At 46.0% G+C, this 24,838-nt stretch overlaps 1 protein-coding gene across 1 annotated transcript in view; it reads right to left on the bottom strand.

The window, feature by feature from the left end:
- LOC146577984 (alpha-2-macroglobulin-like) overlaps nt 1-14,460 on the bottom strand; it is a 40,745-nt gene extending 26,285 nt beyond the window's left edge. Inside the window, exons 1-12 of the mRNA XM_085256130.1 lie at nt 14,307-14,460; nt 14,047-14,227; nt 13,798-13,951; nt 9,972-10,024; nt 9,846-9,866; nt 9,131-9,296; nt 8,972-9,056; nt 8,734-8,875; nt 5,416-5,533; nt 5,213-5,322; nt 4,949-5,116; nt 4,487-4,714 (exon numbers count right to left, since the gene is read on the bottom strand). Of these exons, the coding sequence (XP_085112256.1) occupies nt 4,487-4,714; nt 4,949-5,116; nt 5,213-5,322; nt 5,416-5,533; nt 8,734-8,875; nt 8,972-9,056; nt 9,131-9,296; nt 9,846-9,866; nt 9,972-10,024; nt 13,798-13,951; nt 14,047-14,227; nt 14,307-14,386 (1,506 nt within the window). The 5' untranslated portion in view covers nt 14,387-14,460. The remainder of the gene's footprint in view (nt 1-4,486; nt 4,715-4,948; nt 5,117-5,212; nt 5,323-5,415; nt 5,534-8,733; nt 8,876-8,971; nt 9,057-9,130; nt 9,297-9,845; nt 9,867-9,971; nt 10,025-13,797; nt 13,952-14,046; nt 14,228-14,306) is intronic.
- Nucleotides 14,461-24,838: the final 10,378 nt, after the last annotated feature.

Raw genomic sequence — 24,838 nt, 5'->3', positions numbered from 1 at the left:
AAAAAACACGGATGTGTTGGTATGGGGTGATCCTATAAATATATATACATACATCATAATTATTGGTTTGTAATAGTAAAATCTGGCCTATGAGGCGTGATATATTTAACCCAGTTTTCCCAATATGATGTAAATTTCTCCAGCTTGTGGTTAACAGAAGCTGTTATCTTTTCCATGTTATAAATTTCCATTGTGATTTCCATCCATGTACTTATGTTTGGGCTCTCTGGGGATAACCATTTTCTGGTGATATTCTTTTTACAGGCCACCAATAAAATATTTATTAAATGTTTATCATATTTAGGCCATTCCTGAGGTATATATCCAAAGAACATAGTCTTACTCTCGAGAGGTATTTCACGTTTAAAGATATCCTGTAAGGCATTATGTATTTCTCTCCAATAATCCCTCAAGATTGAGCAGTCCCAGAAAATATGGTAATGATTTGCACTTTGATTTCCACAGTTCCTCCAACAAGCAGGGGGGTTATCATCATAATGAGACTTCTGAGAAGGTGTTATAAAGTATCTAATTAGGCACTTCCAGCCAAATTCCCTCCACTTTTGTGAGCTGGTACACATCCACTGATATCTCCATATTGCCGTCCATTCTTCCTCTAATATTTTTATCCCTCCTTCCTTCTCCCATTTTGTTCTAATATATGAAGTCGAATGTGGTTTCAAATCCATTAGACCCTTATAGAGACATGATACAATTCTATCAATAGTTTCTGAGTTATAGCTTTTTATAAACAGTTCCATCAAGCGTGTGTTTATCATTGTTACGTTTCTCATCTTCGTGTCGGCATAGTGCCTTAACTGCAGATATCGATAGAAGTCTTCTTTTTCTAATGAAAATGTTTTTCTAAGCGTGTCAAAGCTGAACAATTTTCCATCCTTCATTATACTGCACAGGGCTGTTATGCCCTTACCTGTCCAGTCCTTGAATCTAGAATCCAGTTCATTAGGTTTGAACTCTGAGTCGTAAGCACACCATTTAAGAACTGTAATATTGGTCTCGAGTTTATATTCCTTTATAATAGTTCTCCATGTTTTAAGGGTCCTTTTCACCCACATGTTATCAGTATTTTTTATATAGGTTTGTAAGTTATTGTCAGCTAGAGTTGCCTGAATAGGTATAGACAGCATTTGTTCCTCAATGGTTTTCCATTGGGCAGTGTATGATTGGTTACACCAGCATATTATTGCTCTCATCTGCGCTGCAAAATAATAATATCTGAGGTCAGGGAGGCCCCATCCTCCCTTTTGCTTAGCCAGCTGTAGTGTTTTAAGGCGAACCCTTGGTCTTTTACCTTGCCATATATATCTAGATAACATTTTATCCCACTCATTAAATTGACTTTGGTTAATCTCTATTGGTAGGGTTTGAAATAGATACAAAAATCTTGGCAATACATTCATTTTAATAGAATCAATTCTTGAATTAAAACTAAAGAAAGGAATTAAATTCCATCTTACTATATCTTCCTTTATTTTTTTGTATAAAGGTAGGTAGTTCTGTTCGAATAGTTTTGTAAGATCTTTCGGTAAATTTATGCCTAAATATTTAAAACACTCCGTTTGCCAAAGAACAATTTTTCATCTGTTCATTTTAAGCAGAGCGACAAACCACACAATATTGTAATCAGTCCTCAAAAGCTGGCCAGTTCAGAGACTGTGACGCACCCCAGGGCCTCCCCAGAGGCTGGGTTTCAGCCCCCAGCCGACTCTGGACCCCTGGAGGTTAAGAAGCCAGCTGAGGACTGCACCCGGCTGTGGCTGCCTGAGCTGAGTCAATGCTCTGTGCAGCTGCAGTCTGCTTTGTGTTTGCCAGAGGCCACCGTGCCTGCTGGTCCTGTTCTGTTACTGCCAGGGGCTCCAGTGCCCACTGGTTCTGAGACGGTTTTCGCTGGGGGGGCCCAAGGAGCCCGTCCAGCTTCCGGCCTCGTCAGCTGGAGGGCCCGAGGAGCCCGTCCAGCTTCCTGCCTCGTCAGCTGGGGGGCCCGTGGAGCCCGTCCAGCTTCCTGCCTCGTCAGCTGGAGGGCCCGAGGAGCCCGTCCAGCCCCAAGACTCGTCAGCTGGAGGGCCCGAGGAGCCCGTCCAGCCCCAAGACTCGTCAGCTGGAGGTTCAGGAGAACCTAGCCAGCTTCCTGCCTCGTCAGCTGGAGGGCCCGAGGAGCCCGTCCAGCCCCAAGTCTCGTCAGCTGGAGGGCCCGAGGAGCCCGTCCAGCCCCAAGACTCGTCAGCTGGAGGGCCCGAGGAGCCCGTCCAGCCCCAAGACTCGTCAGCTTGAGGGCCCGAGGAGCCCGTCCAGCCCCAAGACTCGTCAGCTGGAGTTTCAGGAGAACCTAGCCAGCTTCCTGCCTCGTCGGCTGGAGGGCCCGAGGAGCCCGTCCAGCCCCAAGACTCGTCAGCTGGAGGTTCAGGAGAACCTAGCCAGCTTCCTGCCTCGTCGGCTGGAGGGCCCGAGGAGCCCGTCCAGCTTCCTGCCTCGTCAGCTGGAGGGCCCGAGGAGCCCGTCCAGCCCCAAGACTCGTCAGCTGGAGGGCCCGAGGAGCCCGTCCAGCCCCAAGTCTCGTCAGCTGGAGGGCCCGAGGAGCCCGTCCAGCCCCAAGACTCGTCAGCTTGAGGGCCCGAGGAGCCCGTCCAGCCCCAAGACTCGTCAGCTGGAGGTTCAGGAGAACCTAGCCAGCTTCCTGCCTCGTCGGCTGGAGGGCCCGAGGAGCCCGTCCAGCCCCAAGTCTCGTCAGCTCGAGGTTCAGGAGAACCTAGCCAGTTTCCTGCCTCGTCAGCTGGAGGGCCCGAGGAGCCCGTCCAGCCCCAAGACTCGTCAGCTGGAGGTTCAGGGGAACCTAGCCAGCTTCCTTCCTCGTCAGCTGGAGGGCCCGAGGAGCCCGTCCAGCCGCAGCCTCGTCAGCTCGAGGTTCAGGAGAACCTAGCCAGTTTCCTGCCTCGTCAGCTGGAGGGCCCGAGGAGCCCGTCCAGCCCCAAGACTCGTCAGCTGGAGGTTCAGGGGAACCTAGCCAGCTTCCTTCCTCGTCAGCTGGAGGGCCCGAGGAGCCCGTCCAGCCGCAGCCTCATCATCCTCGCCGGCTGCAGCCTCATCATCCTCGCCGGCTGCAGCCTCATCATCCTTGCCTGGTCCAGCTTCAGCATCCTCAGCGTTGCCTGGTCCATTCTCTGCTTCACCCACGCCGTCGCCTGGTCCAGCTTCAGCATCCTCAGTGTCGCCTGGTCCAGCCTCCGTTTCACCTGGTGCTGCGGGGGCCACGCAGCCTTTGGGTCCCAAACTGCCGCCTCGACATTGGCGATCATCTGCCAGGCCGCTTGTTGGGCGTCATCGCCACTATGGACGACCTCCCAAACGCCACCACTACCTTCCGCGCGGCCGGCCTCCGGACTTGTGTCACCGCCACCGTTGCCATCCGCACGGTCGGCTGCCTGAACGGTTTCCCCATTGCCGTCCGCACGGTCGGCCGCCTGAACTGTTTCCCCGTCGCCACCACTGCGTTCCACATGGTCGGCCCCCGGAGATGAACTGTTCTAGGCTCCTGAGTGGTCAGCCTCCGGGATGGCCTCCTGAACTATGTTTTGGGACCCTGTTCAGGGACTCCAGTGTGTGTTGTGTTTTGGACAATTCTTTTGGATCACTGGAGCTTGTTTTTTGTTTGGTTTTGGTCCCTCCGTCCTGGACCCCCCGCCGCCCGCCCTGGGTTGGTCGTCTGTTTTTGTTTTGGGCTGTCTGGAGCCAGCCCTTGGAGGGGGGGTACTGTCATGGTGCTGGGTCGTTGACCCAGCATTTTGTGTTTTATGATTATTTTCCTCTGTTCTAGTTATTCTGTGTCCTCCCCCCTTGTGTCCGGTTCGGGTTCTAGATTTCCTGTTTTGTTCTGAAGGTCTGTGTCTGTCTGTCATTGTGTTCAGCTTGTGTCCTCCAGTGTTCGTTGTCGGCTCGTCTGTGTTTCTTGGTATCCTGTTCCTTAGTCTGCGTCTCTCTGCTCTGCTCTCCGTTTCGTTAAGATTTCAGGTTTGCTCTTTAGTTTCTCCCAGTTTAGGTTTCCGTTAGTAATTTCTCACGCTTCGTTGCCTGTTTCTGCCACTGCCACCTTGTAAATAAACGTCACTCGAATCATCAGTCACTGCCGCATTTTGGGTCCTCCTTTCATTCCACAACACGACTGCTGCCAGCCGTGACAAAGCTGACAGAAAATAATGAGGGACAAAACAGAGGAACCAGACATGAAGTCTGTGATTCACGAGACAGACGCCCTCCCTAGTTTTCCTTTTTGCTAAAGCATATAGTTTGGGCTGGATCAGTATTTAGGCTGAAACAGATCGAAGCTGCTGGATTCTCATGATGGACTGAAAGTTTCTTCTTCAGTCATGATGGGCATTACAACAGTACTTTTTTAGCAAACACACAAAAAGTCTGGTCATGGTAAACTTTGTAGTTATGCCATAAAGTGACAAGCTGAGAGATAACTCACCAGATAAATGACATCCACAGACCCCGGAGACTCTCCCACTATAGTGTAGTTTACTGATACGTCTTCTTCTGCGTCACAGGACACTGGTTTATCCTTCTTCTGTACCTCTAGAGAGCTGATTGTTTTAATATCAGGAGAAGACGGCTGGGACATGGATAATGTGTGAAATCCCCTGTCATAGTATGCAGTTTTGTATCCTGGGTAGCCCACTGTTGGTGTCAGGCTTGCCTAGTTGGGGATAGGAAACAAAAATTTAAAAACTTGATCTACAAATAACATTGGTCAACGAGGCTTTATAAGCAGGGCAAAGGTGGAGGAAGATGAGTCATAAACTGTTTCAGGATTGCAGCTTATTACTGTGGGAGGTATTTGGACATTTGCAGCCTATCACAAACCAATTGTGGCTTCATGCTGCTGTCATGGCTGCATTAAATTACACATTGTTTCAGTGTGTCAGCTCACATGGAGTTGGATATCCTGGTCAAAGTTATCAGTGCTGAAAGAAAATGAGGCCACACCGTTGCTGTCAGTTGTCAGATTTTGTAGTGAGCGTGTTTGCCACATTCGTCCCGTGAACAGGTAGACCGGTGCGTCACAAACTGGTGTATTATTGTGGTACACTGCTCTGACCTGTTGAAGAACACAATGCTCTATCAATGGAAAATACAAACAATTTAAATGTGCTTTGTACGACAAACTGAGCTGAAAACAACATGTTAGGCTTACTTTTCCTTCCACATTAGATCCCCGTTCCCAAACCTTGGGCACGTTAATGAAAGACACTTTTCCAAGGACGTAAGAAATCGTGACTCTCTTCTCTTGAGGGAGTGAAACACCTGAATGTAAAAACGTTCATGTTACAATCCTGTGAATGCCTTTTTGGTTAAATACACATCGATGTGTCATTTTAAAGGAATAACACAACTTGCCTGTTCCCTCTTCTTCCACTTTGGCCCTGATATCCAGAACATCTTGAAGCACCTTTTGGTCCATTTTAGTAAAAATTGACATGTTGAAGGAAAAAGTTGCACAGCCAGTCTTGTCTGCCTGGAAAGAGCAATAAAGAAAGAAAATCACTGATACAAGAATAAACCAAAATTAGAATCAAATCTCATTCACAATCGAATCTATAAAATATATTAAATGTTCAAACTAGAGAGGAGTCATGAAAGACTTGAGCTCATTTAGAATTTGATGAAAGCAATATGGTTTAAAAATGCAGGGTGGGGGGACAAAAGTCTGGAGGGGTCAGTTGTACTAAACATAAACAGCTGAAGGAACATTTTGCAACTGATTATGTTACCTGGCAACAGATCATTCAGATTAATGTGTATAAAAAGATCATCATAGAGAGACAGAGTTTCTCACAAATACAGATGGGCGGAGGTTTACAAATCTGCAACAGACTGTGTCTACAAATTGTAGAACAATGACAGAATAATTTCATTAATGTAAAATTATCAAGACGGGGAATATCTCATCATCTGCAGCGCATAATGTCATCAAAACATGCAAAGGATAAGGCTGAAATCCACTATCAGATGCAGTCTCCAGGTCCTTGGGCAGCAATGCATGAAAAACTGTTGTTATTCTGCCACTCAGATCACTGCATGGCCTCAGGAACACTTCCACAAATCAATATCTGCGCACAAAGTTCACCGTGCCACCCACAAATACAGGTTATGTGGGTGACTAAGGACATCAAAGCCCTCCTCAACAACAAGAAGAGGGCTTTCAGAGGGGGCAACAAAGAGGAGGTGAGGAAGGTCCAGGTGTTACTAAAGGACAAGATCAGAGAGGCTAAGGACAATTACAGGAGGAAGCTGGAGTGGAAACTCCAGCAGAACAGCATGAGAGAGGTGTGGAGGGGCATGAAGACCATCACTGGATTCAGGCCAACCAACAGCAGGGGAGCTGAGGGAGGTGAGAATAGAGCCGACGAGTTGAATCTGTTTTTCAATAGATTCGACACCACAGTGTCTGCTCCCACCCCCACAACCTCACCTGCAGTCAGCCTGGAATCCAGAACCACACCACTGTGCCAGCCTCTCTCTTCACATGTTGCCTCCTGTGAGATTCCTGACACCCCTCCCCCACCCATCACCTTCACTCAATACCAGGTTGAGATGCAAATGAGGAGACTTCACTCAGGCAAGTCTGCTGGACCAGACGGAGTGAGTCCCCTTGTCCTCAAGACCTGTGCCCCCCAGCTGTGTGGAGTCTTTCATAAACTGTTTATGCTGAGTCTGAGTCTGCAGAGGGTCCCGGTGATGTGGAAGACATCATGCCTCGTCCCTGTACCAAAGACGCCACGTCCCAGTGGCCCCCAGGATTACAGGCCCGTGGCACTGACCTCCCACATCATGAAGACCCTGGAAAGGCTCATCCTGGACCAGCTGCGACCCATAGTAAGACCACATCTGGATCCCCTTCAGTTCGCTTATCAGCCTCGTCTCGGAACTGAGGACGCCATCATCTACCTGCTCAATCGTGTCTACACCCATCTGGACCAGCCGGCGAGCACTGTGAGGGTCATGTTTTTTGACTTTTCCAGTGCTTTCAACACCATCAGGCCGACCCTCCTGGGTGATAAGTTAGCAGCGATGCAGGTGGATGCTTCTCTGGTGTCCTGGATTGTTGATTACCTGACAGGAAGACCACAATATGTACGTCTCCCACAGTGTGTGTCTGACAAGGTGATCAGCAACACAGGGGCACCACAGGGGACTGTCCTCTCCCCCTTCCTCTTCACCCTCTACACCACAGACTTCAGCCACTGCACAGAGACCTGCCATCTTCAGAAGTTTTCTGATGACTCTGCGGTGGTTGGATGCATCAGCAGGGATGATGAGACAGAGTACCGGGCTGTGGTCGACTCCTTTGTCACGTGGTGTGAGCAGAATCATCTGCAGCTCAACGTGGCAAAGACCAAGGAACTGATCGTGGACTTCAGGAAGACCAGGAAACACTTGACCCCTGTTTCAATCCAGGGGGTTAGTGTGGACATTGTGGAGGACTATAAATACCTTGGAGTACACATTGACAATAAACTGGACTGGGCTAAAAACACCACAGTACTTTACAGGAAGGGCCAGAGTCGTCTCTATTTTTTGAGGCGACTGAGGTCCTTCAACATCTGCCAGAAAATGCTGAGGATTTTCTATGAGTCTGTTGTGGCCAGTGCGATCCTCTATGCTGTTGCATGCTGGGGGAGCAGGCTGAGGGTCGCAGATGCCAACAGACTTAATAAACTGATCCGTAAGGCCAGCAATGTTGTGGGGATGGAGCTGGACTCCCTCAAGGTGGTGTCGGAGAGGCGGATGCTGTCCAAGATAAAGACAATGTTGGATAACACCTCCCACCCACTCCATGACATGTTGGTCAGTGACAGGAGCTCGTTCAGTGAGAGACTGAGATTACCCATGATGCACCACTGAACGACACAGGAAATCATTCCTGCCTGTGGCCATCTCCCTGTACAACGCATCCACTTAACACACTGTTTGCTGCTACAACTACACATGTTTCTTTTCCAAATATTTATTTATAAGTGACTTATGTATGTATGTATGTATGTGTATATATGTATATATTGTACTATTCTTAGTTAGTGTATTGTCTGTCTTGTCTTAATGTTGGTTTAAAATGGAGCACTGTAACAAAAAATAATTTCCCCCAGGGATCAATAAAGTATTCTGATTCTGATTCTGATTAAAGCTCCATTGCGCAAAGAAGTCAAATGTGAATGTGAACTGGAAACGCTGCGTTCTTTTCTGGGCAAAAGCTCATTTAAAACGACAAACACTGCTCTGTGCTCAGATGATTCGAAATCTGAAATTCTTTTTGGAAAACACAGACGCCGTATCCTCCACAACATCCCAAACATCCTGTTGAGCTGGGCCTGTATAGCAGTATGATGGCATCACCTCACAAAACCACTGTATCGTTTAAATTTCCCAGCAGCATCTCATTTACATCCTCAAAATCTCAGTACTACCATATATATGTTATACAGTACTGTGAAAAAAATCTTCACCTACTACCTTTTTGTGTGTTTGTTTGTTGGCCTCCAACTAAACAAACCTTCTTGGGAATTTTTAAATGGTAAATGGCCTGTATTTGTATAGCGCTTTACTAGTCCCTAAGGACCCCAAAGTGCAGGCAACCCGTTTGCTGTAATGCTAATGCAGGGGCCTGAATGTACCCAAAGTATCAGGGAAAAAAGAGAAATGAAGCCATAACTGTACCTGCTTTGTCTCTGTGTGGCAGGGCGCACTTATCTGCAATAGGGCCAAAAGATCGTACGTCGATATACCAAAGCTATACACATTAGTAGGTCTGCACACATTGACTGTAACACGTCCTGGTACAGGCTGTCCATACGTGTACCTGTATAAAGAAAAATAAGTAAACATTATGAGTCATTTGCTCTCCAAACTCCAGATTTTACAACACATAATTTGTCCTGAAAGAACTTTTCCTTACTTTGCACACACTTTAGCTTCAATGTCTTCCTTCCCAATACTCACTTCTTCAGATATATTTACTGTCACATCAAATTTGGGTAAAACTGGGGGAAATATGAATGTCAGCATTTGCACTCCATTACAACAAAGAATTTAAGAATAAATAAGACTGACTTACCATATTTCTCCACTTTGAAGTTGTGAGATATTTTCCTCTCACCCACTGACACAATGATCTGGTACGGTCCCTCAGGGGCCTCAGCGTCCAAGGAGTAAGAAAGCTGCAGTATTCTGCTATTGGATGTTTCATTTAGCCACTGTCCAATCCTGTTACTGTGAGGATCCTGTTAAATCAAGTGACAGTGACAGCTACTACACAGGTGTAAGTACAGTACCAACTAGATTCTTTATTTTCCTTTTCAACAACATTAGAGCTAAAACTGGACAATATAAATTTAGGGGGACATAAAGATGTCCTGTCTTCATCTGTAGCCAGCTTTGTCCTCTTCTAGATGTGAAGCACTTGTTTATAAATGTTTAAAAACTAAGTGATATAAAGAAACCTAAGCTGTAATGACAGGGAAGCTGTGGCTGTGTTTGTGGAGTAATTAAATCAAAATTATTAATTTGATTTAATCACTGTCATTTTATTTTCACATGTGGGGCATCAAGTGACAGAACAGACCCCTGCACGGTGTGTATTACATACATGCAACCCACTTTGTCCAGTTTTTAAAGCTTGCACTGTCAGTAACTTGGAGTAATACTGCAGAAGCAGTGTGTATGCAAGCAGTGAGCAGGGAACCTTCAAGTCTGTCTGACTGCATGTGTTCAGTGTTGTGTTGATGCATTTGCAAGAGAAGGAAAAGCCTTTTCTAGAGGCGCCCTCTTACCTGAAGTTCAATGACATCATACTGAAAGAAAAAGGAAGAAAGACAGGTGGAGTTAAGAAACTGTTGTGTAAATCACTGCATCCAAATTGCAAACAGCATTATTAATAATACTGTTCAAAAACTCACCAGCTGATTGGCAGGTCGCATTTTATTATCCATCGCAACGACTCTGAAATTCACTTTGAGAAAAATTGAGAGGTTACCTCTGTTTCTCTCTTTATACTTTAAAACAAAGTCACTGCAACTTATCAAACATAGATGTGATTGGTTACCCTACACAGCAAGCCAAGATGGAACACCTCACCCAGGAGGCGCCCAGGAGGCATCCTTGTCAGATGCCCGAACCACCTCAGCTGGCTCCTTTCGATGTGGAGGAGCAGTGGCTCTACTCTGAGCCCCTCCCGGATGGCCGAACTTCTCACCCTATCTCTAATGGGAGAGGCCAGCCACCCTTCGGAGGAAGCTCATTTCCGCCGCTTGTATCCGCGATCTCTTTCTTTCGGTCACTACTAGGGATGGGTACCGGTGTCCGGTGCCATGATGGCACCGGTTCTGACATAAACGGTAGTAACCAGACCGAAAAGCAGCGCACATTTCGGTGCTTTATTTCGGTGCTTTTTTTTCCTGAGCTGTGATACACTTCAGATTCTAGCCAATCATTTTACGTTTCCGAGGATAGTAGGCGGGTCCAGGTACGTACGTTTTTTTAGAGCAGAGCTACAGATTAAAAATGCCCAAGTCGAAGCGGTCAAAGTCTGGCTGTACTTCACAGCAAAAGATGCAAACTCAGCAGCCTGCAACAAGTGCTTTAAGCTGATACTGTGATACTGTCAAAGGAGGTAACACCTCAAATCCGATGAAACACCTGGCGACGCATAGCGTTTTTTTTAAAAGCCCAGAAACGCGCGGTATGATAGCTTGCTGCGAGACCTCACACCGAGCACATCTACTGCGGGTGGGGTGCCTGTTATCGACCCGGAGTTAGCAACATCCCCCAAAAACACTAAGAGGAGAGTCCTGGCCCCCAGCCCTGCCAGTATAGCAGAAATGATGAGGATGATGATGGCAGCAGCAGCCGTTCTTCTCTGCGTGAGTAGCTTAATGTTGTTCGTGTGTAATTTACATTGAGTAGGCTAACCACGTTATTACATTAATGCAGGTAAGGTGAACTAGCAAACATCATCATAGCTACATGCGGCTGTCCTCTTGTTTGATGGCAGATACTCCCTTCACCCTGGCCAAAAAGGCTAAAATGACCAAAGAAAAAGTGGAAAACAGTTAAACATGAGAGGTTCTTGGACAAAGTTTGTGTTTTTTCCATTCTTTAAACACTGCTTCCAGCCAAGAGTGATACCATATATGCCACATAGCTGCAGAAAAGGCTAACATTGTTATCTTTTTACAAAAAAAACAGCTGACCATGAGAGGACCAATTTTGTGTTCTCCATTCTTTAAGCACCAGTTTGAGCACCGGCACCGTTTCAAAAGTTTGGCACCGGTATCGGATAAAACCTAAACGATACCCATCCCTAGTCACTACCCACAGCACATGGCCATAGGTGAGGGTAGGTCGGCCAATAACGTCGCTTTTACACTCAGCTCCCTCTTCACCACGACGGACCGGTGCAGCGTCCGTATCACTGCAGCCGCAGCACCAATCCGTCTGTCGATCTCCAGCTCCCTTCTCCCATCACTCGCGAACAAGACCCCGAGATACTTGAACTCCTCCACTTGGGGCAGCCCTGGCGGAGCCCATCACCCACCAGGAATGAGTCCGACTTATTGCCGGCAATGCGAACCAAGTTCTTGCAACGGTTGTATAGGGATCGAATGGCCCGTAGCAATGGGCCAGACACCCCATACTGCCGCAACACCTCCCACAGGACACCCCGAGGGACACGGTCGAATGCCTTCTCCAAGTCCACAAAACACATGTAGACTGGTTGGGCAAACTCCCATGCACGCTCGAGTATCCTCGAGAGGATAAAGAGCTGGTCCAGTGTTCCGCGACCAGGACGAAAACCGCATTGTTCCTCCTGTATCTGAGGTTCGACTGGCGGACGAACTCTCCTTTCCAGCATCCTGGCATAGACTTTCCCAGGGAGGTTGAGGAGTGTGATCCCCCTGTAGTTGGAACACACCCTCCGGTCCCCCTTCTTAAAAATGGGGACCACCAGCCCGGTCTGCAAGTCCAGGGGTACTGCCCCTGATCTCCACGCAACATTGTAATTGTCACTGCGTAATTAATGACACATTTAATTTATTATTTAATTATGTGTTTAATAAATTTTGGCACCCGAGGCCCTCCATATTCTTCCCTCACGATTTTCTTGTACTTTGAATTCCAAAGCCATGTTTAAACATATTTATTTTATTGTGAAGTTTTAAAAATTAAAACCGTTAAACTTTCACATAAAAATAATTTGACTCTGAAATAAACTAAGAGGCATTACTCAGACATGATTCATTTTGTGCTCTCTGTCCCCGATTACAAAGTTAAGCTGAATTACTGCCTAATTCTCCATCACAGCAGCAGGTCTCAAAATGGAAAATATAATATGGCCTTTGCCCTTTGGGGAAAGTTGTGCACTCTGAGTATTCTGCATGTTTTATTTCTCATCACCGTGAAATAACTGCATACCATTCGTTGTCAGTAGCTGTCTTTTGCAATGTGAAGTTCTTCCTTAGTGTGAGCTCAAATATGAAACTTGTGGGATTTTTTTTCCTTTTGTTGTTTTTTAAAATACCATATTTTTCGGACGATAAGGCGCACTGACGATGAACGTGTCTGAAACGTGTCTGAAACTGTTTTTATACATAAGGCGTACTGGAATATAGGGCGCATTAAACGCCTTATAATTTATGCTATGTAACTTGTCCACTTTCGGCTGTAACAAAACTAATAAAGGTTATCTTATCTTATAATAATGACTAACCTGGTATTGTGGATGGATTATGTCATTTGTTCTCCTGACTGAAGTTTGGTCCATTTAAAGCATCTTTCCGTGTGATTGCATTCATCAAAAACCATCGGGAACGTTTATCGAATGGAAAAAATTTAGCGTTCATCCTCCAGCTTCACTGTGTTTATGTTATGCTAACATAGCTGTGTCGCTAGCGATCACGTAGCACATCATTTTATACCAGCTATCCCAACTTCAGTAACCCTACTAACATCACTGCTGTTTAGCTTTCTGTCTTCATTTATGTTGGAAGTGATAGCATAGCATGTTTTACAAGCTAGCAAAACCAGTGAGCTAACTTCCTGCTAACTTCTAACTTCTAAATTTAATAAATTCTGTTTGCATGGATGCCTGGATGTTAAACTTAATTGTTACACCTGGTAAAGCAGCAAGGCTGATCATTTTATTAAAGAGGAAAGAATTTAGACAGTTTTTAACTCTCAGTGATGCTGCAGTGTTCATTTGATTTTAGGACCTGAAGTGACGGCGTTTAGGACCCAGATTAGGCCGAGTCCGCGAGGCTTCTGATTACGGTAGCCGTAATGCTCCGACAATCCATCAAGCAGTGCGGCTTCGTACCTTACCAAAGGCGTACTAAAACATTTTTTGACAGATTTTTGAGCACTGTGTGCCACATAAAATCTGTTTGTGGTCAGTAAACACAACCAGAATTCATACATAAGGCACACTGTCAATTTTTGAGAAAAAGAAAGGATTTTAAGTGCGCCTTGTAGTCTGGAAAATACGGTAGTTATGTTCAAAGATGGAGTCGGATTTCAAACTTCGAATAAACATCTCGATCGACCGTATTGATATCTTGAAAAAATTTTGCTCTATGAAGCAAACATTTCACATCAATCACTGTATGTGTGTCCAAATTTTGGACCACAAAACTTGTTACACAAATTGGAGATGGTGGAGCAGCTGGCTCATGATGATGGAATTTGAATGAACTACATGTCTTATATAACATAACAGCACATTGTTACCTTTTTGTCCAGGGAGGTAGATGGGTTTGTCTGTTTGGATGAATGTGACGGGATCAGACGCTCGGATCATCACTTTTCTGACTTGTTTGGAGTAAAATGTGTCTCCTCGTACCTCCACCTGAAAATGTTGCACCTCCTTTTGTACCAAAGGAGCCTGAGACAGTGGGATATTTAGATAGTCATTAAAGCCAATAATGCTTACAATAAAAACTAACACACACTTTGTGTGTGAAAGTGCTGGTTGCCAACCTCAAACTGAACACAGGTTTGAAAGGCCTCATTTGACGTATGCGTGAATAATGTTGTGTTCTTCTCTCGGGACATCAAAGTGACAGTCATGACCAGAGTCCCACTGGGCTGTCGGAGAGTTGCACAGAATTTGGCCTCAGCTCCAGCTTCAATAACTGCAGGAATGGCCACCAGGTACTGGCTGCATACAGCATCACACATACAGCAGTTACTGCAGTGAACAACTCACACAGACAAAAACACGCTGAAGACAAACTCACGGTTCAGCCACCGCTTGATCCACATGCATCCAGCTCAGGAGGACACACAGAGTGCAGCTCAGGATCCAGAGACGGTCCATGACTGGTTGTGATCGTTCTCAGTGTCAGCTTCGGTTAAATATCGGCTGATCGTCCCCACCCACATAACAGCCACGTGTTTGAAACGCACTCATGTACTCTGATCTCCACAAAGTCTATCACTTACACATTTACAAAATCCCAATCCTGCTTTCAGCACTGAACACTAAACTATAGACAACAGTAAAGCTTGTTGTTCAGTGTAAAACATTACAGTAACTGTTATGGCCCTGTCCATAATCTGTTTTGGTGGCTGTTGTTGTCTGTTCCTTTAAGTCTTTGCAGGTCCCGGAGTGGATGAGCTGACGGCTGCTGATTGGTCCCCTGGCCATGTGATCTTCTTCAAATCCCTCACCAGCAGTTGTCCCGGGGCAGCCACTGACAGCAGCAGCAGACCTGACCCTGGCCTCCAAAACTTGAGACTTTTGTGCTTGTGATTTGTGCGGCTTCTCTGAGTTTTGTATATAGTGTGTATATTAGCTTTCATTGTAAATAGCCTTGTAAATAGCACTGCAACAGAAGGGGTGAGCTGCCTTATTGTTTTTCCTTGCACTGTTTTCTCCTGTTTATTTCAGTTAGGGAGTTAGGTGTAGCGCTTGTCTTTTGTTTGATATTTGATTTCACATAGGGTTGTAGATAACACCTCCTCCTGACTTAGCTTGTTTTGTTTGTTATTTTGGCCTTTGTTCACCCCGGAGCTTCATTTTTGCAGTGCAGAAAAATAAATCACGATTCACTAAGAAATTGGTTTCCCTTTGTGTATGGTTTTGGGGACCAGGGCGGGGCAATTCTTTCAAACTTGTGTTGCGTTCCTGTACCCCTAGACTGGGGTGTAACATAAAGTGGGGGCTCGTCCTTTTTTTTTTTTTCTTTTGCCATTCTTTTTGCTCATTGTATTTTGTGGGTTGTCTGCAGTTTTTGGTTGGCAGTTTTCTTGTAGTGTTGGGGGTGATCTAGTCACAATGACTTTTGATGTGGATGATTTTGCACTACAACCCACCGTGGATAAGTTGGATCGATGCACAAAGGCGGATTTGTTGTTGGTGGCAGGTTTGTTTAATGTTAGTGTGCCTTTACATGCTAAAAAGGCAGAAATTAAGCAGTGCCTGACAGCTCAGCTGGTGGATAAGGGGGTTTTTGCGGAGTCGAAACCTCGGCTGGTTGAGGCGACTGGAGGTTTGGTGGTGGATGCGGGAGCAGAAGCTGCTGCAACCATCCCAAAAGCTCCCAGTGGACGGGTGTCGCCAGGGGCGGAGGCTCCTGCTGCCATTCAGATCCCAAACGTTAGCCCAGCCGGACAATCAACAGGATTGGTTACGGAGGATCTTGGGCTCGCCCTTCGCCTGAAAGAGGTGGAGCTTGCGACTAAGTCCAAAGAAGTTGAGCTTATGCATCTCCGCATAAGGGCTATGGAGCTGGATCCTTCCCGGCAGCGCAATGTTACCTCTACCCCAGTGAGTAAAGTTGTGAGTAAATCTTCTGATTCACTCTCCTCTGACCAATTTGATGCAAGCAGGCAAATTGCTTTAGTGCCACCTTTCAGAGAAAGTGAGGTTGACTCTTACTTTAATGCCTTTGAACGCATCGCAACCACTTTGAAATGGCCCAAGGATGTGTGGAGTTTGTTGCTGCAGTGTAAATTGGTGGGGAAAGCACAGGAAGTGTGTGCGAGCTTGTCTATTGATGACAGCCTGGATTATGAAATTGTGAAATCCACTATTTTAAGGGCTTATGAGCTAGTTCCAGAGGCATATCGCCAGAGGTTTCGGTCGTGTGAAAAATCTGCCAACCAAACACATGTAGAGTTTGCCAGGGAGAAGACTCTCTTGTTTGATAAGTGGTTAGCTGCAAGTAAAGTGAAGGACTTTGCTCAGCTAAGAGAATTGGTCCTGCTGGAGGAATTCAAAACGTGTCTTCCAGAGAATGTTGTTGTATATATCAATGAGCAAAAGGTGGATTCGTTGTCTAAAGCTGCTGTTCTCGCAGATGAGTTTGTGTTGACCCATCGCGTTGCGTTTTCAGCTGTGCGCCGTGAATGTGCCCCGTTGTCGAAACCTGCGAGGAGTTTGAGGGTTTCTCCTAAGCGTCAAACGCGCCCTGATCAGGTCCCCATGACTGTCCGAGAATGCTTTTATTGCCATGATACTGGCCATCTCATTGCCAGTTGTCCGTCGCTCCGTCGCAAAGAGCAAACTCACACATGGAAAAAGCCAAAAAGCATTGGTTTTGTTCAATCGGTTGCTACTCCTAATCCCGTCAGTGATGAACCAGGAAATGACAGTCTTGACAGCAGTTACCGACCATTCATTTCACAAGGGTTCGCCTCACTGACTGGAATAGAGGAGGATCGCGTGCCGATTGTAATTTTGCGCGACACTGGGGCTGCCCAGTCTCTCATTTTGGAAAGCGCGTTGCCTTTCTCAAGTAACTCGTTTTGTGGTGCTGATGCTCTCGTGTGGGGAGTGAAAATGAGTGTGTTACGAGCTCCACTGCACAGAGTCTTCCTACAGTCGCCTCTCGTTGCGGGCCCGGTAACAGTTGGGGTGCGCGCTCGCTTGCCCGTGCAGGGGGTTACTATGATTCTGGGGAATGATCTAGCCAATGGGAAAGTTTTCCCGATCCCTGAAGTAATTGAAAACCCCGTCGATGATTTTGATTTTGTTTCCGAGCCTGCTGCTGACAGTCTGCCCTCTGTTTTTCCTGCCTGTGTTGTCACACGCGCCCACAAGCGTAAATATGGTGATGTTGACTTGTCTGACTCTTTTCTATGTTCTGAAGCTGTTCCTGAGAAAGCTGAACTGCCTGTGGAAAAAGCTGAAAAATGTGTGTCTGATAAACTGCTACCCGCTACACCTGACCTGTCTTTTGAGGTAAACAAAACAGATTTTATTCATGCGCAACAGAATGACCCGACTTTGGCCAAATGTTTACTTGCCGCAAATTCAAGCGATCAGAATCCCCGTGTCTACAGCATTGAAAATGATGTGTTAATGCGCAAATGGCATCCTCCCTCCTCTAGTGATCTTGGCTGGAACGTATTTCAACAAGCAGTTGTACCGCAAAATTTCCGACACCAAGTACTCAGCCTAGCACATGACAGTTTCTCTGGACATTTAGGAATTAGGAAGACCTACCTTCGTATTCTGCGTCACTTTTTCTGGCCAGGTTTGAAGACCGATGTGACCAAATATTGCCGCTCTTGCCACGTTTGCCAGGTCAGCGGAAAACCCAACCAGGTTATTCCTCCTGCTCCATTGCATCCAATCCCAGCCTTAGGCGAACCATTTGAGCACATAATCATCGATTGTGTAGGTCCGCTTCCAAAAACCAAGTCAGGACATCAGTACCTCTTGACTTTAATGTGCACCGCCAAACGCTTCCCCGAGGCTATTCCGTTACGCACTATCAAAGTCAAAGCCATTGTCAGAGCATTAGTAAACTTTTTCTCCCTTTTCGGTTTGCCTAAATCAGTTCAAACAGACCAAGGGTCTAATTTCATGTCCAAGATATTCGCTCAGGTCTTAAAATCGCTATCCCTCAAGCATCAAAAATCCAGTGCATATCACCCCGAATCACAGGGTGCGCTTGAGCGTTTCCACCAGACTTTAAAAGCCATGATGAGGAAGTTCTGCCTCGAGTCAGGAAGAGAGTGGGACGAAGGTCTGCCACTTCTCCTTCTAGCGGTGAGGGAGAGTGTGCAGGAGCCCACGGGTTTCAGTCCCGCAGAGCTGGTGTTTGGACACACAGTGCGTGGTCCCCTACGGCTGCTTAAAGAGAGATATCTGTCCGACACAGCTACCCCCGAGCAGAACGTATTAGATTACGTAAGTTGTTTTAGGGAGCGTCTGCATAAAGCATGCGAAATTGCACGCGAGGCTCTTTCCGCGTCTCAGGAAAAAATGAAAAGGAAATTCGACAAAAAGTCCGTGCAGAGAAAATTTGAAGTGGGTGACAAAGTGTTGACTCTCCTACCCGTTCCTGGATCCTCTCTCCAGGCAAAGTTCTGTGGGCCCTATACTGTCCAAGAGAAACTGAGTGACACAGATTATGTTATAGGTACCCCAGACCGTAGGAGAAAGCGTCGTGTGTGTCATGTTAATCTGATGAAGCCTTATTTTGTTCGTGATGCAGGTGTAAACTCATCCTCATCCCCCCCTGCGCTGTCTGCCGTGTCGGTAGTTGTGCCAGCATCCCCGTCTCAGTATAGCCCAGAAAGTGATGGCTTAGCTTTCGTTTGTGCTGAGGGTTGCTCCCGACTCAGAAACTCTGAAGTATTGGATAAGTTGAATTCCCACCTAAAACATTTAGATGAGGCCGCCCAGACCGATGTGTGTTCTCTGATCAATACTTACCCATCTCTGTTTGCTGACACTCCGTCTCGCACTACTGTCCTCGAACATGACATAGATGTAGGTGACCACCCTCCGATCAAACAACACGCTTATCGTGTGAACCCTACCAAACGTGCACTTTTTCAGCAAGAAGTTTCCTACTTGCTGGAAAATGGTCTTGCTGTCCCTAGTTCGAGTGCCTGGAGTTCCCCATGCCTTCTTGTGCCGAAGGAAGACAAAACTCCACGTTTTTGTAGTGATTTTCGAAAAGTGAACAGTGTGACCAAACCCGACTCCTACCCTCTTCCCCGCATGGAAGATTGTGTGGATAGGGTTGGCTCCGCAAAGTTTGTCACCAAACTGGACTTATTAAAGGGTTATTGGCAAGTTCCCCTCACTCCGCGTGCATCTGAAATTTCTGCTTTTGTCACTCCTGATCACTTCCTCCAATACACCGTCATGCCTTTTGGCCTTCGAAATGCCCCTGCCACATTCCAACGCCTTATGCACATTGTCTTAGGTGGTGTCACAAACTGTGAAGTGTACTTAGACGACATTGTAGCCTATTCAGAGACTTGGTCAGATCACCTTGGAACACTCACGGAGATTTTTGAAAGATTACAAGAGGCATCCCTTACCCTAAATCTTGCCAAATGTGACTTTGGTAAGGCCACTGTGACTTATCTAGGGAAGCAGGTGGGTCAGGGACAGGTGCGCCCCCTGCTGGCTAAAATCCAGGCTATCCTAGATCTCCCTGTGCCTCGCACTAGACGTGAGCTTCGCCGGTTCCTTGGTATGGCCGGCTATTATCGTGGCTTCTGTAAGAATTTTGCAGATGTAGTTGCACCTCTCACCAGTCTCACAAGTGTGTCAAAACCATTTGTATGGTCCCCCACATGCCAGAATGCTTTTGAGTCTGCCAAAGCTCTCCTCTGCAGCACACCAGTACTTGCCGCTCCTGTTTTCACACATCCGTTTAAACTTGAGGTGGATGCCAGCGCCAACGGTGCAGGTGCGGTACTGTTGCAGGAGGATAGGCAGGGTGTTGATCACCCAATTGGTTACTTTTCGAAAAAATTCAACTCCCACCAACAGAAATACAGCACCATTGAAAAAGAAGCTCTCTCCCTATTGCTTGCTCTACAGCATTTCGAGGTCTATGTTGGTTCCAGTTCAGCACCTGTCATTGTTTACACAGACCACAACCCCCTCGTGTTTTTGACCCGAATGCAAAATTCTAACCAAAGGCTCATGAGATGGTCCCTCTTAGTACAAGATTTCAATCTGGAGATCCATCACAAAAAAGGGACAGAGAATGTACTGGCAGATGCGCTGTCACGTGGTTTTCGGAACCCCTAAGCGCCAAACATCTGTAGGGGAGATGTTTGGTCTTGGGAAGGGGGGTGTTATGGCCCTGTCCATAATCTGTTTTGGTGGCTGTTGTTGTCTGTTCCTTTAAGTCTTTGCAGGTCCCGGAGTGGATGAGCTGACGGCTGCTGATTGGTCCCCTGGCCATGTGATCTTCTTCAAATCCCTCACCAGCAGTTGTCCCGGGGCAGCCACTGACAGCAGCAGCAGACCTGACCCTGGCCTCCAAAACTTGAGACTTTTGTGCTTGTGATTTGTGCGGCTTCTCTGAGTTTTGTATATAGTGTGTATATTAGCTTTCATTGTAAATAGCCTTGTAAATAGCACTGCAACAGAAGGGGTGAGCTGCCTTATTGTTTTTCCTTGCACTGTTTTCTCCTGTTTATTTCAGTTAGGGAGTTAGGTGTAGCGCTTGTCTTTTGTTTGATATTTGATTTCACATAGGGTTGTAGATAACACCTCCTCCTGACTTAGCTTGTTTTGTTTGTTATTTTGGCCTTTGTTCACCCCGGAGCTTCATTTTTGCAGTGCAGAAAAATAAATCACGATTCACTAAGAAATTGGTTTCCCTTTGTGTATGGTTTTGGGGACCAGGGCGGGGCAATTCTTTCAAACTTGTGTTGCGTTCCTGTACCCCTAGACTGGGGCGTAACAGTAACATACAGTGCTCCGAGGTGATGTTTCTAAATCAGCTCAGAGTTTAATTTGGCTGTTACAAAAAGTTATTTCTATTCTGTATGTGTCCATGTTTGTCTTAACACCAGTGCTGGGATACACCCCTGTAGTCTGTAACTACTGATATTTTCTAAAATCACTGGGAACTACTGTCATGAATCGCTGTGCGGCAGGCAGGAGTTGGAACCAAAATGCAGGACTCAGGCACGAGATTTAAACACAAAGAACTCAGCTTTATTCGCTGGCAGGAGAAAGACATACAAAGCAAACTAAACTGAAAACTCACAAACTAAACTCACAGGGAGATCCACACAGCATGAGGGACGACGCGACACTGACTCAGAGAAACACAGGGTTTAAATACACTGGGGAGTAACGAGGGGAATGAGACACAGAAGGAGAGCACAGCTGGGAGAAATCAGGACTGACGAGACAAACAAAGCAGGACACATTCACATAAGACACGGACCTTCAAAGTAAAACAGGAAGTTTCACACAGAGACGCGAACTTGACACAGTGGAGACAGCAACTAAGAAACAGAGACATAAACCATAAGGCAGAGGACTAAGAACCAAAATACACAGGGAAATACTCAGCTTGGAACACAAGAGACTAGACTAGAGAGAGTAACGAAAGACCAACCATGAGAACATAATTCACAATGCAGGGTGACAGAAAACAAACTCAAACATGCAAAGACACAATTACACGAAACAGAGGGGACACAGAGAGACATGAAGGGCAAGGGATCAAAACTAGAAACCATAGAATAAATCACACAAGTATGATAATACAAACATCACAAAGAACTAAAAACGCTGGGTCAGGAGACCCAGGACCGTGACAACTACAGTAGGTGTAACTCCCTTTACCCAGCGTGGGATGTCTGACTGCCATGTTTTTGACTTTATTTCTCGGGAAAGACTAAACAAACGTTTGTGTAGTGATAACAGGCTCAAACACAACGGATGGATTCATCAGTGATGTCACAGACTGCTATATTTGCTTAAAAGACAAAAATCACAATGTTTCTGTAAGAATTCAAAATGAAACATGTTAAACAGCTTTACACACATACAGATGTTTTAATCCATAAATGTTAATACAGTTTGTTAATACTTGTTAACAGATGCAAAAAATAAAGTTTGTTTAAAAACAGTTATCAGCATTGAACCCATGAAACACTGAAGTCTGACTTCCCTAAACCTGCTGGTCTGGAAGTCCAGCAGTTCATCTAAACAAAAGGCACTTAGACTAGAACAGATATAGATGTGTTTATCCTACCATGAAACAATAAGAGAAGGTACGACCGCTGCCATGCTCCCAGGAGGGTGTGAATGCCAGAACACCCTGGAATGCACACAAAGTCTTTGCAGACTATTAAGGATCAGACCCCTATCAATATGACATCGACTATAAACTCTAAGCATATATGAGTAAATATTTCTAAGAATGAATGACAATCAACAATACAAATCTAACACTAGGTAGAAGAGCAGCTCCAGCGCGCACATTACTGATATCCACCTGTGTTACCTCACTTATATGAGGAGCTGGATCATTTCTTAGGCACAAATGCATAACCTTATATGAGTAACTCTGGATTAAAACAATGACATTCTTAGGTGCAGAGATAGGCAGTAACGTGTTACAAGTAATCCAGTTACCTTTTTCAAGTAACGGGTAATGTAAGGGATCGAGCACGCTGCGTTACTGTGTTACTAAACCGTGTTTGTTGGTGAGAGTGTCTCATGACAATGATGTACAAGTGTGACGTCCATGGTAACGGACATGTGCAGATCAACAATGGAAAATGTATCGAGTGTGGGAGAGAGTACGACCATGCAGCATTTAGAGATTGGAAGTACTTACATTACTTTGAGTTTGATTCCATAAAAAGTGACAAAAACATTGGAGTCCACTGTACACTGTGTGGGAAGAAAACTTTACAATCAACAGAAAAAGTTTACAATGCCTTTGAACATGGACACTGCAGGCCTACTTGTTGTTCCTAGAGTATTTAAAAGTAGAATGGGAGGCAGAGCCTTCAGTTTTCAGGCCCCTCTTCTGTGGAACCAGCTTCCAGTTTGGATTCAGGAGACAGACACTATCTCTACTTTTAAGATTAGGCTTCAAACTTTCCTTTTTGCTAAAGCATATAGTTAGGGCTGGACCAGGTGACCCTGAATCCTCCCTATAATTGTTAAAAGGCCGAAAACCTCTCTTGAGGTCAATTACTGATGTGTCCTGAAATCTGTATGTAAAACGCAGTGTAAATAACAGGTAATAAGCTGGCTCGTGCTGCTGTCTCAGAGTCCACTGGGGGTGGTGGAGTCAGCCATAACCTTTACTAACATTTTCTTAGGATTCAATGACGAAACATGAGTTTCGGTCAGTTTCCCTAACCACTCTGCTTTTTCACTGCCTAATCCTAACCGAAGACTCTTTCCAGTCATCTTGCCTGGCTGTGCGGAACTCTTTCATGGATGGACACAGTATGCCCCTGGACCCGCCCCAAGTGAGATCCCAGCCAGGTGGAGCACAATATCCATAGAGGCTGGGGTCTATCACACCAAGTAAGGCCCCAAGTGAAGGCTGTGTAAAGATGCACCAGCACATAACAGCAGGGTGCAAGATGCTAGCAGGCAGGGCATACATGGAACGCCATAACCAAGTGGCCGGGGTAGTGTACAGAAACATCTGTGCTGAATACGGCCTTGAAGTCCCGAGGTCAAAATGGGAGATGCCCCCAAGGGTGGTGGAGAATGACCGAGCTAAGATCCTGTGGGACTTCCAGATACAGACGGACAAAATGGTGGTGGCTAACCAACCGGACATAGTGGTGGTAGACAAACAGAAGAAGACGGCCGTAGTGATCGATGTAGCGGTTCCGAATGACAGCAATATCAGGAAGAAGGAACACGAGAAGCTGGAGAAATACCAAGGGCTCAGAGAAGAGCTCGAGAGGATGTGGAGGGTGAAGGTAACGGTGGTCCCCGTGGTAATCGGAGCACTAGGTGTGGTGACTCCCAAGCTAGGCGAGTGGCTCCAGCAGATCCCGGGAATAACATCGGAGATCTCTGTCCAGAAGAGCGCAGTCCTGGGAACAGCTAAGATACTGCGCAGGACCCTCAAGCTCCCAGACCTCTGGTAGAGGACCCGAGCTTGAAGGATTTACCACAGGGGCGAGTGGGGATTTTTTATAATAAAAACTCACATACATTAGAGTGAAGTAAGAAACATTTTTGTAACCTGTGACAACAAACACAACAACACAAATCTGAAAGAGAAGAACTGTGTGAGAAAATGATTAAATACTGTATATGTAACAGAGAGACACGGAGACATCATGTTAATATGTAAAAACATTTAATGTGGTTCATACAGCAGGGAATTAAAAGGAACGGACTTCAGCGTGAACGACCAGTTCCCCAAAGAGATCTTGGAACGACGCAGGGTCCTCTTCCCAATCCGACGCGGCTTCATCCAGAAGGGCTCCCTCGCTGTCATCGCTGTGGACCGGCTGTACGTGGACGGACAGCTCCACCGCGACCCCAACATCACTCCGTGGCTGTATTAACCTCACACCACATAGGAATCAGCTACACCCTTTCCCTATCCACTCACACTAACTTGCATTAACATCTGTCTAACTTACCAGTATCAAATCGCATCTTAAGTGTGACATGATAGCAGAATTAACACCGTCACTCTCCGTCAGTGGTTTGATTGGAATGTTTCCGGGGGTTTTTGGGGTTTTTTTTCTCTCTTTTCCCCTCTTGTTTTTATGCTGCTCACCCCTGTCCTTGGTTTCTTTCTTTATTTCTTTCACTGCCTCGATCACCTGCTTCCACACTCATCCACAAACAACATCCTTTATTTTGACACATATTTTGGCACGATCACGCACAGTCATGCGCTCAACGGCAGCACATTTACATCAGTCAGACAGCGCACACAGTCATATAGGATACACACACTTAAGCCAAGCGTACTCATATTAGTAAATATGCACACACATTTTTTTCTCTCTCCTTCTCTTTATTTATGAACAAGTGATGTATTCTCTCCACCTGTCT

This window comes from Mchenga conophoros, linkage group LG3, assembly GCF_057382185.1.
Source record: "Mchenga conophoros isolate Kocher_MC1m ecotype Shallow Benthic linkage group LG3, M_conophoros_male_GT1.1, whole genome shotgun sequence".
NCBI classification, from domain to species: domain Eukaryota; kingdom Metazoa; phylum Chordata; class Actinopteri; order Cichliformes; family Cichlidae; genus Mchenga; species Mchenga conophoros.
This window is presented reverse-complemented; position numbering and strand designations above follow the sequence as displayed.